This window comes from Poecile atricapillus, chromosome 1 (assembly GCF_030490865.1).
Source record: "Poecile atricapillus isolate bPoeAtr1 chromosome 1, bPoeAtr1.hap1, whole genome shotgun sequence".
In the NCBI taxonomy this organism is placed as follows: domain Eukaryota; kingdom Metazoa; phylum Chordata; class Aves; order Passeriformes; family Paridae; genus Poecile; species Poecile atricapillus.
In genome coordinates, this window is record NC_081249.1 from 102,853,894 (window position 1) to 102,871,464 (window position 17,571).

At 37.4% G+C, this 17,571-nt stretch overlaps 1 protein-coding gene across 1 annotated transcript in view; it reads right to left on the bottom strand.

Moving 5' to 3' along the window:
* The window catches only part of APP (amyloid beta precursor protein), a 256,250-nt gene that overhangs the window by 82,565 nt on the left and 156,114 nt on the right, over positions 1 to 17,571 (bottom strand). Inside the window, exon 6 of the mRNA XM_058835905.1 lies at positions 9,613 to 9,818. Within this exon, the coding sequence (XP_058691888.1) occupies positions 9,613 to 9,818 (206 nt within the window). The remainder of the gene's footprint in view (positions 1 to 9,612; positions 9,819 to 17,571) is intronic.

Sequence of the window (17,571 nt, forward strand, 5' to 3'; positions counted from 1 at the left end):
CACACATTGTGTGGCAGACAAACTGCCACATTCAACTACAGGCTTCTAAATTCTCCGCATAAGTTTGAATTTTGTGGAAAGCAGATTCCTAAGGGTTGAGAGGTAGGAAGAAATATCAGTGCACCAGCACTGGAAATCCCCTGCATGATCATCATCTCTCAAGTGCTGGCTACAAAGAATCCTGCTTTTCAGTGTCTGTCCTGATCCATCAAATTCACTATCCTCAGAAGCATCACTACTTATAAATAGGTTTTTATGTCCAATTGTCACTGGCAATACAACCAACATTTCCTTAAATATACTATATAGGTACAGTTTTACATGCATTTAATTTATTCATGTATTCTAACTATAAATAATGTCAAGAATCAATTTCAGCAATCATACATTTGGTCTGAGAGAAACAGATCTGAGAATATGCAGTCATCAAGGATGTGCTAAAAATGCTGCACTTCTGTATGAAGAAATTAGGGGAAAAAGAATACTGAGTTTTACTTGAAGAAAAAACAAAATAAGTATCATTAACTGCACAGTGCATTAATTACAATTAATTATATATTACCATATGATTATAGACCATTTTTAGTATACAAATAGTTCTCCTGATTTATTTTAAAATGAAATCCAGCCACACCACCCGATTATACAGTCAAATCTTGACAAAAAGCTAACTTTGCACAGTCTTGGAAAAGCCTGTCACATGTGAATTAAAAATTAATTGCATCTTCTCATATAAAACAGGTACAATCAAAGAATTTTTACTGACAGGAAATGCCATTTCTGAAAATACAAAGTCTCAACAATTCAGTCTTTCTTATTTAATGGTGATTGTAGGCCAGCCTCTAGCCACACAGTAAGCACCTCCTAGGTTTCCCTCAAAATATTTGTTTTGCTATACAGACTGATTTATTTTGCACTGATAACAGGTTGGAAACTGTTCACAGATTTAATCTGAAATTTCCTATAAGTACCTCTCTAACAGAAATAGCAAGAGATTTGAATGTGCAAAAGCAAAGGTAATTGCCCATCATTGGACACTGGAATTAGCTCTTTGGTGAACTAGGTCATTTATACACATGAAGATGCACTTGAACAAGTGTTCAGTAAACTACAGAGTTAACATATTAAAAAGAGCAAGCCTGAAGCTTTGCAGCCCACTGTTGTGGCCATCAACAGGCCCCCTGCCTGACCTGTCACCTTCCCATCAGGGGAGGGACATCCTTCCCTCCAGCCTGCACTGCCAACCCTACTTCTCTTGGTGAGACCTACATGGTACTTAGGTCACCACAGAGAGAAATGCTCTATTGTCTTCTAATGTTCATTACCTAAATGGAGAATAAACAAGAGAAGGGGAAGTACTTTGGTTTACTTTTTCATGACTGCTCTTTTTGAAGGAAGTGTGGTGCCAGTCCAGTCTAGGAAACACATCACTGCTGCCATTCATCCCTTTCCTGATGTTACCATGCCTGTCTGCCATTCTCTGTAGGGCTCAGAGTAGCACTCCTTCACCCCTGCTTTAGGGCAAAGGTACATTTCTAAACCAGCTTCTATTCCTGGGCAATGGTCCCATCAGTCCTGTTTGTGGGCCAGATGCTCCTCCCCCACCTCTCTATATCCCCATCCATCACTTGTCCTTACAAGAAAAAAGCACGGCATTTGGTTCTCAGCTGCAACACCTCAGCTGAGAAGATAGGGAAATGAACTGCTGAGATGCGAAATTCAACAGATTTTCCCAGGCTATTGATCCAAACACCACTTCCCTTTCCTTCTGCTGCTGCCAAGTATAGCAATTAATGTCTACAAGGGGTGAACTATGGTATTTTAGCAGATATTAGGAGCAGGCAGGTAGCATGCACTGATGTAGAGGGTTGGGTTTGATTATTTGAGATACAGCACTAATTCATGTAATGGGCTGAGATAACAATTCTTTAAAAAATTGCAAACTGTCTTTGCTTCATATTTTAATTCTGCTGCTGAAAACTGAGGCAAAGATGAGTCACTTTTCGCACATGTGCAATTCAGTTTTACTTGATACCATAAATAATTTCTATACAGCACTGCATCAACAGTGAGTTTTGATTTGTTTAAGGAACTTTCTCTCTCTTCTCCCACCAAAAACAAACATTTGCCTTTAGCTTCAAGAAACTGGATACAATTGAAGAGGAAAAGCCTTTGTGATAACCCACGTTCATGAAGAGTTGCATTTAGAGACTTCAGAGTTTTCAAACCATCCTACTCCAATAGTCAAATTTCTCCCATCCTGTGACCTAAACCACAGGTGCCAAAACCTCTGTTCTCCAAAACCTCAGACATGACAAATTACTTTTGAGATAATCAGGAAAGTGTAAGTCAACTTTCCCCATTCCAAGCTTCTTGTACTTATTCCAGCATGTTGGGGCAAACCCAATTGTTTCCAGCCAAGCAAACATCACTCCCTGAAGGACAGTGTTATGGAAAAGCTTGATGATTTGCTTTTCAATTAAGTAGTTGAATACTGGAAACTAATCAGTTACATTAAACATTGGCACTGACCGTGTTATTTTTTCTTTTCAAAGCCTAGACTTCAGCACTCTAGAAATACAGTCTTTAAGTATGTGAACACTGATTTATACTGACTTCATACAAAGTACTTTCATAAGAACTCATTTACCAAAATGCTGTAAGTAGAGCTCATTAGAATTTATGTGCAAACATTTTAGATACTTTTGATGATTACTTTTTACAGAGAGAAATATAAAATATGGTTCTGAATGTCAGTTTATATTTTTATTACCATTTTTTTCCCTGTTACTTGAAGAAAACTGATTTCAAATCTAAGTGAAGTTATAATTGCTTTATTTAAAATCTTGACTCCATGCTTTTTGTTTTTCCCTTTGGGACTTAAATTCTTAACAATAACACTTTCAATTGAGAAATTGGAAATAAAATGTAAATTTCTAACAGGGAGAAGAATTAAAGCTATATTTGCATATTTCTATCACTGTAAATATCAAGTTTACACAATTTTTTTTCAGGATTTGAATTTATTTACACGATCATGAGAACTAAGCTCATTTAATGCTGGCAGTCAGCCACAAACCTTAAATCAGAAATTAAATTTGAAGAGATCTAAGAAAAAAAGGGACCAACAGGAGGAGTTAGGTTACTAGCTCTGACCTGTCTTGGAAGTTGGCTTTCCATGTCTAGTTTACACGTCTAAGAAATGTATTTACCTTAATGCTACAGAAGAAAGGTACCATCATGCTGACTTATAAATACTGCAATGTCTTGATAAATACAGCCATGGTAATGGAAAACATATTGTACTGATGAGCCTTTCTGTACTACCAGTTCTACAAGTTTGAAGCTGATATAATCAAGGACACACAGCTAAATCATACTGAGGGTCTGAACGAGCCCATTAGCACTGGTGTGTGTTTGTTGTCCCTTCAAACTGTGTCACAACAACATGGGACCTGAATGCCTCTTAAATGAGGATCTCAAACACTCAGTTGCTTAAGTATATGGGATCAGATCTTTTATTTTACCATTTCTATCTCACTAAAGAACAGGGTAAGTAACTGATAAATGCAAGAGAGGCCAAAGGAATAAACCTCTCAAATGTGTATCATGAGGTATCCCCTTCTTCAGCACTAGTATGTAAAATATCACAAATGGAGAAATTTTGGCTTCCATATCAGGAATTGAGCTACAGTTTGAGGATATTAATATGTATGCCTCTATATTAGTCTTTATTTTTTAAACTAGCTGAGAAAAATTAGGCAAGAGTTGATATATACTCTTTGTGTTCTAAAAAGACACAACTGTTTTTACTCAATCAATCAAAAGGGAATATTTGAAGATAATTTAACTGAAACAAAATTTCCTTATTCTGAATACATGGCTAGAAGAGGCAACAAAATTTTAGTTTGAGTATTTAAAGACGAGCTAATTTCAGAAAGGGTTTGTGGAATTAGGAGAATACAGCTGTAAAGCTGGCACATGCTCTGGGACTAAAGTTAGTGCACAAGCTACACAATTGCTAAAATGCTTTTTTAAAAAAGGAAGTTAAGAAAGCAAAATGATGACTTCTCAATGCAATACTGAGGACAGCTCCTCTAAAGCTGTTAAATACTCTTAAATTATAATTTCCATCCTGTGTAATCAAGATTAAATTGTCTCTATAATATTTATTCTTAAGATACTGCAAGGGCATATTTAGAATATTAAAAGAAATTTAGTTGTATACATGGCTAGAATACAAAGCCTTATAGTTCTGAAGTGGAACAAATATGTGAAAATATATTTTTTATTTCTGGTGCACAACAGTACTATATTTGCAACTAAGGTGCCATAAAGTTACTACTGATGGCCAGAATTCAAACAAAATCCCAGCCTGACTTTAAATCTAGGTTAATATAGTTTCATGAATTTATGTGTTTTAGAAAAAGTATTTCCACATAACATCACAATTCTGCTAACATGGCATGACAGTGAGTATGAAGATTAGCCCAGAAGTCCATTCCTTTTTATAAAGCAAAAAAAAATGCAATTAATTACTGCTCCTATGTAATAAAATAACATTTCCTCTAGGGAAACAGATTCTTGCTAATTTTTTCTGGCAGGATATATTTCTAATGTATTAGAATATATAGGATTATATATATAATTAAACTACTCTCCACCTTACAACCTTACATAAAATAACATTATTACTGTGTTTAGTATTTCAGTACTTTTGCCCTTGACCCAAAAAGGTAATACATTGCATCTCCATCAACAAGGTCACCAAATTATAAGAAAGATTTTCTCCAATTGCAACACATAAAAAGCATTACATTATGGTGGGATAGCTGTCCTTTAAATTGTCTAATTAAAAGCTATAAATGCAAATCCATTAGGTTAATTTTACCTCTTGTTCATAAATTAGAGTAGATGATCACTCTTAATGAAGATCTTGTAGCAAAAAATCCCAGTGGATCTATCCTAATGTGTACTATTTATATAGCAGCCAATCATGTTTTTTTTTATATGAAAGGCAATCACACATCATCCCTCTCCAAATAAAGCATACTGCATAGTCTTGAAGGCAAGGAAGAAGAACAAGGAAAGTAGTTGTACAGTACAGCTCAAAGATGATAACTTTTCAAAGAAGAAAAGTTGACCTGGAACTGTGGACACCCCATCCCTCAAAGTGTTCAATGCCAGAATGGGGAGGCCTTGGAGCACCCAGGTCTAGAGTAACATGTCCTTGCCCTTGGCAGGGGGTTGGAACTGGGTGATATTTAAGGTTCCTTCTAAACCAGGCCATTCTATGATTCTATAAAAGTGGGGCAAAGCTATGGAATGTGGAAAAAAACCCCAACTGATGTAGCATACACTACTAATACTGTTTCAAAATTCCTAGCTGACAGGTCTGGCAATCAGGGTTAATCTTTCTTGCTTTACAATATATAGTAGGAGTCACTGAATGGATTTTAAGTCTTTCAGACAAAAATCTTCAGGAAAAAACCACTCATGATAGGTCAATGACACTAAGACCTACCATACCATACCCCATACCATACACAATACCATACCATACCAACATCAGGCTACTTTTCTCTTGCTACAAAATCAGCATATGGTCTCTCACTTGTAACTCCAGAATGTAAATACAGTTAAAATGATGCATAAAGCAGCACTGCTTAGATTGGTTCCTAACTGCCTAAAGAAATCCAGCTGAATTAGAGAAAGCAAAACCAACTGATAAAGGGCAATATTACACTGTTGGAAGAGGCAGGTGAGGTTTAGGCTGCTGATTCCCCCACATCTGCTGGCAGGTGTGCAGAGAAGCTGCCAAGTGTTTTGTGCCAGGCTGCTGGGCTGACCACGCTGCACTACTTTAATGAGATCTGATTAACTATGATTTTGATGGGAAGCACTAAGCCAAAACTGCTTATTCTTTGTTGCATGCCAAGAGAGGCTGATTTTTCTTGTCACCTCCTTTGTCCTTCTGCTGTCCTGTGCAGAAGGACAGCAAAAACAAAATCACAAAACACTGCACATGATGGGGGAAGCAGTGCTCCTGCTTGCCTCCATCACACACCGGAAAAATCATGGGGAGTCTGGATCCTCAGGAGCAACTCTGCAACACCCATAACGCCATGGCAACAATAGCAGAAATAAAACCACTCCCTTGCCTAAATCTTGGCCATCAGAATCACTTCCCTTGCTCCACATAGAGATAAAAATCAATAGCAGGGCTTCATAAATGAGCCATATTTTCTTCAACACAAATTCAATGCTAACATCTCCCCATGACCAAAGGTGAAAATTGTGTATTTTGCACTAATTTCACCATCTGTATCCCTGTAATCTCAGACCCACAATCATCAGGACTTAACATCTGAAGCCCAGCAAGAGCATATCTAAAAGTTTAAACTGGGTCTTATATGAAATGAGAGTAAAGATGAGTTCTCACGGAAGGTAGGAAAGTGAATACTGGCAAATACTTGGCTATGAAAAGTTTATTCACATTTTTTTAATAAATACATAGAAATATGGCTGCTGCAGAAACTGAATGAAAATACTATCTTCCTGCCAATGGACCTTTCTCATTCTCTAGGCAAGATTAATCTCCTTTTCACTGAAAATAAGCTTATTTTCTCTTTACTATTACTATTTTGGTCATGACACATTAAAATATACACAGAAAAAAACCTGCCTAAAAAACTGATTATACAATAGCTCAAGTATCTTTAAAGTATAATATAAAGAATAAAATAGAGAGTACAATGGAACTAAGGAGCCTGATACTTTATCCTGATCCAGCAGAAACCGTGGGAAAGACAGACACAGATAAGTGCTCCCTGGGCAGTAAATGACCAAGAAACACACTGAGAAACTTTGTAATAAGATAATGTTACCAGGTGAAGTAATGTCATGAAGAATGTGTAACTAATCATAAATTGTTATCAAAAATAGAACCCTATATAAGTGCCATACAAATAAAACCCTATATAAATGCCTTGTATACTCCATAAAATTGGCTTCTGATTTCGACTTGGATGTCCCCATCTCTCAATTGCTGATAATATAACACTGCATTTATGCTTTTTAACTATTTATGGCTGCTGGCAGCCATTCCACTGATTTGGCAGAGAAAGGACTCAGTACCGGCCCACAATTAGGTTTTTACTTATGGCTTTACAACAATCGTTCATTTGAAAAGCAGCTCCTCTTAAACTGGATAAACCCCACTCTCTGTGTTTTTTATGCCAAAGATATAATATTAGTTATAGCTTCATAAAACTGGCTGTAAAGGGTTGTGAAGAGCATTCTAGGATGATTTATGACTAGTGCTTGGGCAAGGCAGCCTGGTACAGAGCTCAGTCCACATGAATGAAGCTCTGACACTTCAATCCTTCTAGAGAGGCTTTCAAGATGTCTCCACGGTAAAGACCACTTCTTAATACATATGTTCTCTACAAAGTCCTACTGCCTCATTCATTTACAATGACACCAACAAACTTTTGTGTTTGTATCAGCAAGATACTGTCCAAGTTCCTATGTTGGATCTGCTGCCTGTACCAGGAGGACAGAGCCCTGTAAAAAGCTTTCTCTAGTGTGTAGCAAGGGAAGTGAAAGCAAGGATCAAGGCTATGTCATTTGGACACTTCTACCTTAATAAAAAAGCAAGCACTTTGCACTTTTCTCTCCAAGACAGTTCCTATACCATCTGTGCCCCAGCAAGGCTGAAGGTCAGGAAGCCAAAAGGCTTGTGGCAGAACTGCTGAAAACAAGTATTGGTAACAGATTGTCCTCATCTCGTTTGAACCAATGCGTATTTCCCTCACTGTCACCCAAGGTGGAAAATGTCAGTCTTGGGAAAAACAATATGCTAGCATTTCATAATCAGCAAATATATACATTTCTAAAGGGCTTCTAAAAGGTCACTTCAATAGTTTATCTCATCTTTTATATGTTATGTTTTATATTCAGGTGATTGTACAGTACTTTCCTGGAAGTTATAAATCTTAACCTCTTTGAAACATCACCCTCAGTAAAGAAACTTGTTCTACTAAATTTGTCCTTATTTCCATTCATCCAAAATCCCATTAAAGTCAAGTGCACTTTTTCTTTTTTTTTTCCCTTTCAATATTCATTTACCAGTGAGAACAGGGCATTTCATCCCCAGGGGGTAAAAGGTCACGGAAATATGTTTAATTGGTTTAAAGATATAAACTCCTCCTACTCCCTCCTCACTGAAAAGGCTCTCCAACAACTGAGCAAAACACTCAACAGTTATATAAGACAGAAACACACAAGACTGAGTTGACAGCCTTAAAAAGAAACATTTGCAAGTAATTTTACCAAAGCTTTAGTGCTCCATGTAGACTGAACAGAAAAATATAACCAAGCAACTCTGTTTTTCCCAAAGCATCCCCTGGGTGTGCTTCTGTACCTTGTGTGATAAATTGCAGCCAGCACCCTCTGCTCTGACAAACACTGGAACACAGACTCAAGAGAAAGGGACACTACCACATGCAAAATGTGGGACACCACTACCACTGGAGTCACAAGAATACCCAGAGGCAGGGGATAGGGAATCATGGGGAGAAGAAAGGAGGCAGGCCAGATGTTTTCTGCCTCACTTCACAACAGCCCAAATTTCTTTCTACATGTCACGACTCCTTTCTTTTCAAATGTAGTCTTTAATCTCATTTCCTGCCACCATCTTCAGCATTTATTTGTAAAAATGTAAACACTGTAGAAGAACTGGGATCTATTTTACTCAGATTTACACCACACTGTATTACTAAAATAAAAAAATAAGGATAATTAATTAAAATATGCATTGTAGGAGAAACGAGGCATTAAAAAAAACTATGTTGCTATGCTGATCATAAACTAGTATACAATTCAAAGTTTAAAATGCAATCCCATTAATAACTAAAAACTATAATGAAAATTAAATTTTAGAAATTAAGAATTTTCCGACTCCATGTATTTATTCTATTTTTGTCTATTTCCTTCTTCCCCACACAGTTCAACAGTCATTAGTTTAGGTTCATATTTTTGCATAGTTATTTTAAATTAGCCTAGCTTTACTGAATTACTAATTCATGGAGAAACATAGCAAACAAGTATCTAATAGAATCACACAAAACAACCCATCAGTGATGTTAATATGAGAGACCAAATCAGCTTCTGCTACCTCCTGCTGGGAACTGATACTCCCTATCCTTCTGTAACTCATGTGCATGATAAACCCTACACACTTTCCTATCCTATTTGCTATATATGGCAGTTGAATTTTATTTAATGCTACTTTAAAATAAAACCAACCCTTCTGTTTACACACACACAGCAAACACACTTCAAGGACAGACAGTCCCTGCAGCATCTGTGCGCCAGGAGGGCTGGAGGTCAGAAAACCTAAAGGGTTGTGGCAGAACTAACTCCACAGAATATATGTAATAGGAAAAGGAAAGGCGAGGGGATTAAACACGCAAATTACAGGAGCCAAAGTACAACAATACTGCAATTTTGGGTATTTTTCTGTTTGGAACATTTTTTTGTTGTAAAGGGCAAATATGCAAAGCAGCAGCATTAGTTTATCAGCCCCAAGACTGATGCTCATTAATTTACCTCTGACAACCTCTTCCACAGACTCTGTAGTAGTGGTGGTAGTTGTTGCAATAATGGTAGTTCTTTCAGTTGCCTCCTCATACTCTTCTCCTGCCTCTTCAATTTCATCACCATCATCATCATCATCATCGTCATCTGCATCTTCGTCTTCCTCAACAGTTAGCTCCTCATCTTCCTCTGCTTGTTCTTCTACTGCTTTATCATCGCTAAATGAAGAAAATTATCATGACTTGTCAGCAAAAAAATTGCTTCAAGGTAACATGAGAGAACATTTTATTCAAAAACTCTATAAGGAAAGCAGTTACCTGTTTCTCAATCTCCCTCCCTTCCCTTTAAATAGAAAATAAATGATCAGGGACTCTGGAATGTCCCAAATAGTAAGAAATGCTAAAGAAATGTCTAAAGAAAAAAAAAAGTCAACATTAGCATACCGTATTTTGACAGCTGAATAATACTGTAAACATGCTTACTCCATGATACCACCAACTAAATTTTATTTTGAAAGAAGATCAAATCTACACAAAATGCACTCAGTTGATCTGAAAGAAGCGAGAAAGTCCCTCAGTAACTTCTCCACCTCACTCAGAAGACAGCTTATCTAGAGGTTCCCTGCAGGCCCTTCATAGAGGACCACCACGTGTTGAATTGACCTTGAATTACCAACTGCAGAGCTTTTCTGTCTGCTGTTACAAGTACTATGTGAAAGGAAAGGACATTTCTACAGGACAACAGGAGGAAATACTGAAGTTGACTAGCCAATGCTTTTGGTGGATTAATACATCAAGAATCTTGTGGGATCATTCTTAGTTCTGAGTGATACAGACAAGAGGTAAAAAAATATAAGTTTGGCTACTGCCACTGTTGCCTTCAAAATATTTTCTAAACTTAGTGCTCTGTTGTAACAAGGTTTCAGACTTTTGATCTACTTGAAATTTACTGCTAATGAATAAATGATCTTTAAATATTTAAACACGCCGTGACTTTCTGTCACCTTCATGCACAAGTGGGTGTCAATCCTTCTCATGGCATCACATGTGCTTGAACAGCCCTCTAGGCGAAGTTAACTTCTTCAACTCATTTCAGAGATGAAGGCTTTAATATTTCATTTTATATTATGTTGCCTACTACAACTTTGAAAGTAAACTCAGCAAAATGGAAGACAGTATGATTCCTTTTTAACAGGCCATTAAGAAGTTAAAACATGTTGATAAAATTTTTGTCTGCCAAAAACCTGACTCTACTAGGAGCAAGCTAAGCCTCTATACAAAGAACGATTTCCCTGTTCCCTTCTCCCCAAAACACCTAGCCTCCAGAAAAACAAGAGAGACTTCGAACAATACTTCAAATAATACTGAGGCTTTCCACTGAGAAAACTGGGGGAAACCCAGGTATGTTTTATGAATAGATGTGGTTAAAGCCACCTTACAGAAGAGTCTGCATAAAAGATGACTTGTTTCCACTGACACAGGAGAAAAAGTTAAAAAGGGGCACAAACCCACTTGGCTCCTCTCTTAATTTTTCTTGATTACTAGTAACTGGCTTGGAAATTTCACTATCTCCACTGTACTGTTCTCCCTGAAAAACTAATTTCATTATGTCTGAAATTTCCAATTTCACTTTAAGTAACTCCTTTCTGAATATTGTGTATCTTCTGCCTTTATTTCTTCTGTCAGGTATTTTTACTTTTTGCAAGCATGAAATAAACACTGTACATACACCATCACCTCTGAAATGCAAGAATAAAGTGGATTTGTCAAGTCCAGTACCTGCAGGTGATCCCCAAGTTAAGGGGCTTCCAGTCTTGGCTCACTATGGACATTTAAACTTAGGCATGCTAAGGATAAGACACCCAAATTTTGATCAAGAGCATCAGATACCATATGCCTATCAACACTAAAGATGTGGTCTGTCTTTCACCTAAGCTGCAAACACAACATGTTTTTAAAAATCAGCAAATTATTTTTCCTCTTCCTTTCTCATGAATGATCAGTTTCAGATCACTCAGGCACACTCATAATGTTAAAAAAGGACAACAAAAATAACCCAGTGAAACAAACAAAGTAAAGACAATTAGTCACATGGAAGGTACTTAAAAAATAATTTGCATGCATGCATCTAACATCCATCTTTTAACTACACAAAAGCAATCAATTCAGCTATGTCAGTCCATTTTTTCACAATTTTATTGTGAAATTATTAAAAAAAAATATATATATATATAATTGTTGTTTATTTTTTATTTTTTAAGGGGGCATGATGGTGAAAAAGCACCAATGAGGGATGAAAAAGAACAGTTCTCTGTGTCCACTGGCTGGCTGTACCTGCCATTAAAGTGGGCCCTGATTCCTTCTCCAGTTACTTATCAGAAGCAAATGCTTAAAGGATAGCCTTCACCTGCCTCCTCATTATGACTTGCTGCTAGATGAAAAAGCAGACATCTGAGAACGCAAAAAAAGAGCCACAAGTAGCGGGAGACTTCATCAGTGTATGGGGTCATGTTTCTGAAAATAGTCTTAAAAACTTGCACAGAAATGTACTATAATATTATCAAAATATTTCTTCTACAGTTCTCATTTCTCCTAGAAAAATCTTATTTCTGCTAGCTATTCCACAAGACTCAGTCATAAAGGTCATATTTCACAGAATTATGTTTTATTCCATGTTTCAAGAAAAAGGAACAGTGGAAATAGAAGTGGGTTTATCTCAAATCTAGATTTATTAAAATTAAAGTAAATTTTGTATATTTTTAGTATCGTAAAGGTACTACATCTTGCAAGAAACATGATGAAATACACTTAGGTGTTTTTCCTTGGATTTAATCACTGTTATCACCCTGGCTCCTCTTCGAAGAGAATACACATGAGAGGAATGGTAGAGAAAAACAGAGAAGGGAATGAACATCTACAATATCTGGAATTACAGCATGAACCATTCACATGGGGACAAATCCCTCCCTGTTGCAGAGCTGTTTCTCACCACCATGCTAAATTCTCTGATTCCATTTACACTTCTCAATTAGCAGCACCTCAGTGCTGTTTCCCACATAGTACATATTGCTTCTGAACACTTTTACCTCAGTAATCAGTTTAAATTCACTGTTTTCAAGCAAACATTTACTACTAAATGAATGTGGATATCTGTATTTTTCTCAGAAGTCCTGGAGCTTTATTTAATGTATATAACAGGTATGCTTGCTCCTTGGTATTATTATTATTACATTTTACGTTCTTCTGTAAACAAGTATGACCCAGTCCTGTTTCTCCTGGAAGGACAATAATTTTTCTGCCTATTCCCTCAATATCATCCCAGCTAAAGTTTTATTGGCACCAGAGACTGTGGTGTCTAATTTACAGGAATTTGTTGACATTTCACCTTAGCTTAGTGGTGCCAGTGCCAGTAATTTTCAAAGGCTGCTAAAAAAATTACTTGATGCAGTGACAAATTCACATATTTGTAAAGTCATTCAGCCATTGTCTGAATTTAACAGTTCAACAGTAAACAACAGAGGGAAATTTTTAGGCTTGATATAGCCATGAATATACCTGCAACCCCCACCAACATCTCAATCTCCTGTTTGTGGGGACTTCTGGCAAGGAGGGCCAGCACTTCTCTTTCATATGGACATAAAAGGCCATCATGGTTTTGAACCTTCTTGCTTCAAATGCCTCACACATGGGATTTTAAGATCCATTTCCCCCATCATGGAAATGATGTTCTGCTTGAGTCCAAGTAGCACAACGGGTCATTAGTACAAATCATCTCCAGTCCTATGTGTGGTGATGATGTGGTGAAAGAGGGTGTTTGAAGTTTGGTGGTTTCAGTTCTCTTTCTGTTGCTGCAAACATGCTGGGCCTCCAGGCAGCCTTAAGTCCTACTCAATTCCTTCTTGACTCAAACAGGAACATACTGACCACTCTGGTGGGCATATTTCTGGTTTTAAAACACAAGCCACTGCACAGCTCCACCTAGTATGTATTTAAGCACATAGTTACAAGCAATGTTTAAACCATGGACCTGTAAATGTGTATCTGGTAACCTCCTTTTCCCAATCTATCACTGTGGTAAAAATTGGCACCAATGTATTATTTATTACTTTCACTCAGAAGCTTGAATCGTTCTGTTATTTCAAGAAGATAAAACTGAAGGAAAGGTAAAAGAGAGTGAAGGAAAGCCAACTATGTTACTTCTTGCTGTTCAAGAAATAAGAAAACATTAGTAAATGTAAGTTTTCTGTATTCCAATAACTTGCAAGAGTGACAAAGGCAGACAACAGATGTCAAGAACAGTGAGTTTCCCTTTCTAATGTTGTTTCAGAAATAATGGGGCTGCAGGGTAAGTTATGTTTCAAGAAGTTACATCTCTGCAGCTACTAACTTCATGCAAACCTTTCAATTTAGAATAGCAAATAGCTATGGACTAATTACTGGTATTGGGAAGTGTTTTCTGCTTGTCTGCAAAGAATGCTCACCCATTTTGATGCAATTTTACCATGATTTTGCCAAATAACTTGAAAAAACCCACATACTCCATCAGTGGGTGAAAGAAAGAATGCAAACATGTTCGAGACAGGTGTTTTAATATCTGGAAAGATTAGCATTCACTACACTTTGCAACTGTATTTTACTGCAGACAGAGCCCAACTATCTTGACTGTAGATTTACCAGCCACCAAGCCTGAGCCAATAGCTGGGGGAAAGCTAATTCCAGGATAAGAGCCAAACAGCAGCAGCAATAAAGCTGCTGCCTGGGCAAAGAGGGAAGGAAAGGCCAATGTTGGCTTCAGACAATTCCCACGGACAGCTATGGGAATTACAAAGGAGAAGCAATTACTATCTCGGTTCTTTCAGCTAAGCCAATGGTGTTACACATAGGTAAACCCTTAGAAAAGAAAGGCCTTGTAAAACCATACTCCAGGCTTTGTTACTCCAACTAAGTATAGCTAACAGCTAGCCTGTTCTGTGAGAACCTGCAAGCACATCAGCCATTGCCCATGAAAACTATCTGATACCTGTGAAAATAAGAAGTCTATCCTGTGAGTATCTGTGAAATAAAAATGTAAACTTCTAGGAAGAAGAGAGCCTTAGCATGTATGCACATGAGCACTTACTAACCAATGAAGTGAGTGACAAGAAAGTTAGAATTAAATGCACTACCTTCTGATAACTCTATAAATATGAGGTGTGTGGAATAAAGATTTGGCTTTTGCTGCTGGAATTTTGAAGTGTTGTGCCCATCATAGTCCATCATTGCAGTGACAGATGGTAATTTATACACCCATAACCTTTACCACTGAAGGTACCAACCATCATTCCAGTTTCCAGCCTCTTGTGCTTCATCTTCCCAAAAGCACAAAACCCCACCCCTCCACAGCTCTTCCAGATGAACTCCAGGACCACTGGAAGGCAATGGGATTGTCAAGTATTCCACCTGGGGTTTAGCTTTGCTTACAGGTAAAGAATAATGTTGAGCATAGATATATATTTATCCTCTTGTATAGGAAAGATCAAAAAAACCAAGTTCTTCAGCTGTTGGAGAAGAAACTGACAGATCCAACAGTGGATTTCTACATGCCTTACGAGAAAGCACAAAACAGAAAGAAAATTACAAAAATAAGACATACGCTTGGAAGCCAGGAAAGAAAATGAGTGCATTTGAGGTGGCTTAATTACCAGTCTTTTGGTTAAAAGAAAATCAGAAAGCCAACAGGCAAAGAAACAAATACTCCCTCAACAAACATGCATCTGAGGCCTGGGCATTTTTTACCTAACGTATTTCCAAACCCTGCATGCTAGAAAAATTTCTTCTGAACTAAAATTTCAAAGGACAAGATTTCTCAGAAACCGAGTTTGATGCCACCACCACCACACTCTGAATGGTGTCACTAACCAAAAATTTGAGGCAGAACAGTAACTACTTAAATCTAAAAACTAATTGAATGGCACATTTATGGCACATGAGCACTTTTCCCACTGTACTTTATTATATAACCTTGCCACACAAGCTGACTTCCATATTAAGTTGAGTATAGTAACTATGATACTGAGTCCAGGTAGCAGATTTAAGCAACACCTACCGAAGTAGTTTTGCATGAGCTAGAGAGAAGAAAGGAAGTAAAAGACAAATATGAAATAGAGATTTCAACACTCATCTCTAAAGTCTTTGAGGGATTTTAGCAAGACATCTGGTTTTTTGAAGCAAAGGGGAGGTAGGAATAGACAGCAGGCCAAAAATTAAACTGCACTGCAGTTGTGAGATTAGGCACAGAGTCAGGAAAGGAAAGAATTATGCCAGATGTCTATGATTTTTAAAATTGCTTACTGCTACCAAAGTCTGGAAAATTACAGAATTGACAGTGTGACCCACAGCAATGTTTCTAGCCTGTTAAGTGACCACAAAAGCGAAAAAATGCTCAAGATGTGCCTTGGTTATTTTCATTAGGTTTGGGTTATAGATTAGGCTGGGAAATTTGGTACCTCATATGAAGAAGATAAAATATCACATTTGGACACATCTGAATTCTTTGAAGTCTAAAAGTGTTGTAATAGGTGTTTACCTATTATGACACTTTTAGACTTCAAAGAACTCAGATGGACACCTTCCATTGCACAGCAAGTTGGGACAGACAATTCATATTCATAGCATTTTTCAGACATTCACGTTATCACTTATTATAATTTTCCATTCTGCTTTTTCCTTTACTGAAGAGGTTCAATGATCTTTATTTTTACATTTCCTAATTTAAAAAAATCAAGTAAGTTATTTCAAAGGTGATTTCTGAGTTCTTAGACAGAAAAAAACTGAATTTTGTGCTTCAGACTCTCTCTCTTTTTACTGTAATTAAGCTTTTATACAAAAACAATACCAAAATATGCACCAGTTTTAAATGTGTAAAAAATGAGAGAGAAGTTGCACTAAGAATCTTTCAATCCAATTTTTAAATAGAACACTTATACGAAAACCTCCACACAATCCCTGCTCTACTGCCTCTGAGAGATATATTTACCCCTTCCCCCCATAATTAAATAACATCTTTTATACCATTAGAAATGTCTTTCCATACCTGAGTTGCTTGAAAAGACACATATACAAGGTAGTTTTTCATTTTACAGAAGGTACCTGTTTACTGATGGGCAAGGAAACTGCGGCCACCGTTTAATTGTGTTCTTTATCTCTTCTACAACCCATCCTCCCCCTCCAGGGGGATCTCTTCTGTTAATGGGCCACTGAGTCTCACTGCATGACTGATAAAATTACATCATCCCATTGTGAGATGCTCCACCCAGGGAGACAAGCCAAGCATTCCTACCTGGATAAAAATCAGATTTGGAACATCACAGGCAGCCTTTTTCCACTGGACTGGGAGAGGAAGATCAGACCCACCTATACCACTGGACCTTCAGAGGAAAACCACACCTTTCTACAGGATCATTGCTTCAACAGAACCACATCTGTCACTCCAGGAGGACTGCAGCCACCATTTAACGGGACTGTTTGTCGCCCTGAAAACTCAGCTTCTGAGCTTGCTGACATGGTTTCTAAGGACTTTCCCAGGACAGTAACTGTAAACATAGATATGTGTACATTCTTTCTATTTCACGTCCTGTGATGGGCATCTCTCATGGCCAGTGCTGTGAGAAAGTGTTATCCTGACCATCCAATCCCCGGCTGTGGTCAGGAGCCTATAAATCCTGGGAGGAAAAATAAACTCTGCTCTTTCTTTCACCACACCTCGACCTGTGTCCGTGTGATCTATTCATCTTCAGCGGCAACAACTGTTACCAACATCCAAACCAACAGGGTGTCAGGTTGTATCCTGACTCGGTCAGTGTTTTGTTTTGGTTTTTTTTGTACTACTGCATTTTTATTTTAATTTATTTTAATTTTCCTAATAAAGAACTGTTATTCCTATTCCCATATCTTTGCCTGAGAGCTCCTTGATTTCAAAATGACAATAATTTGG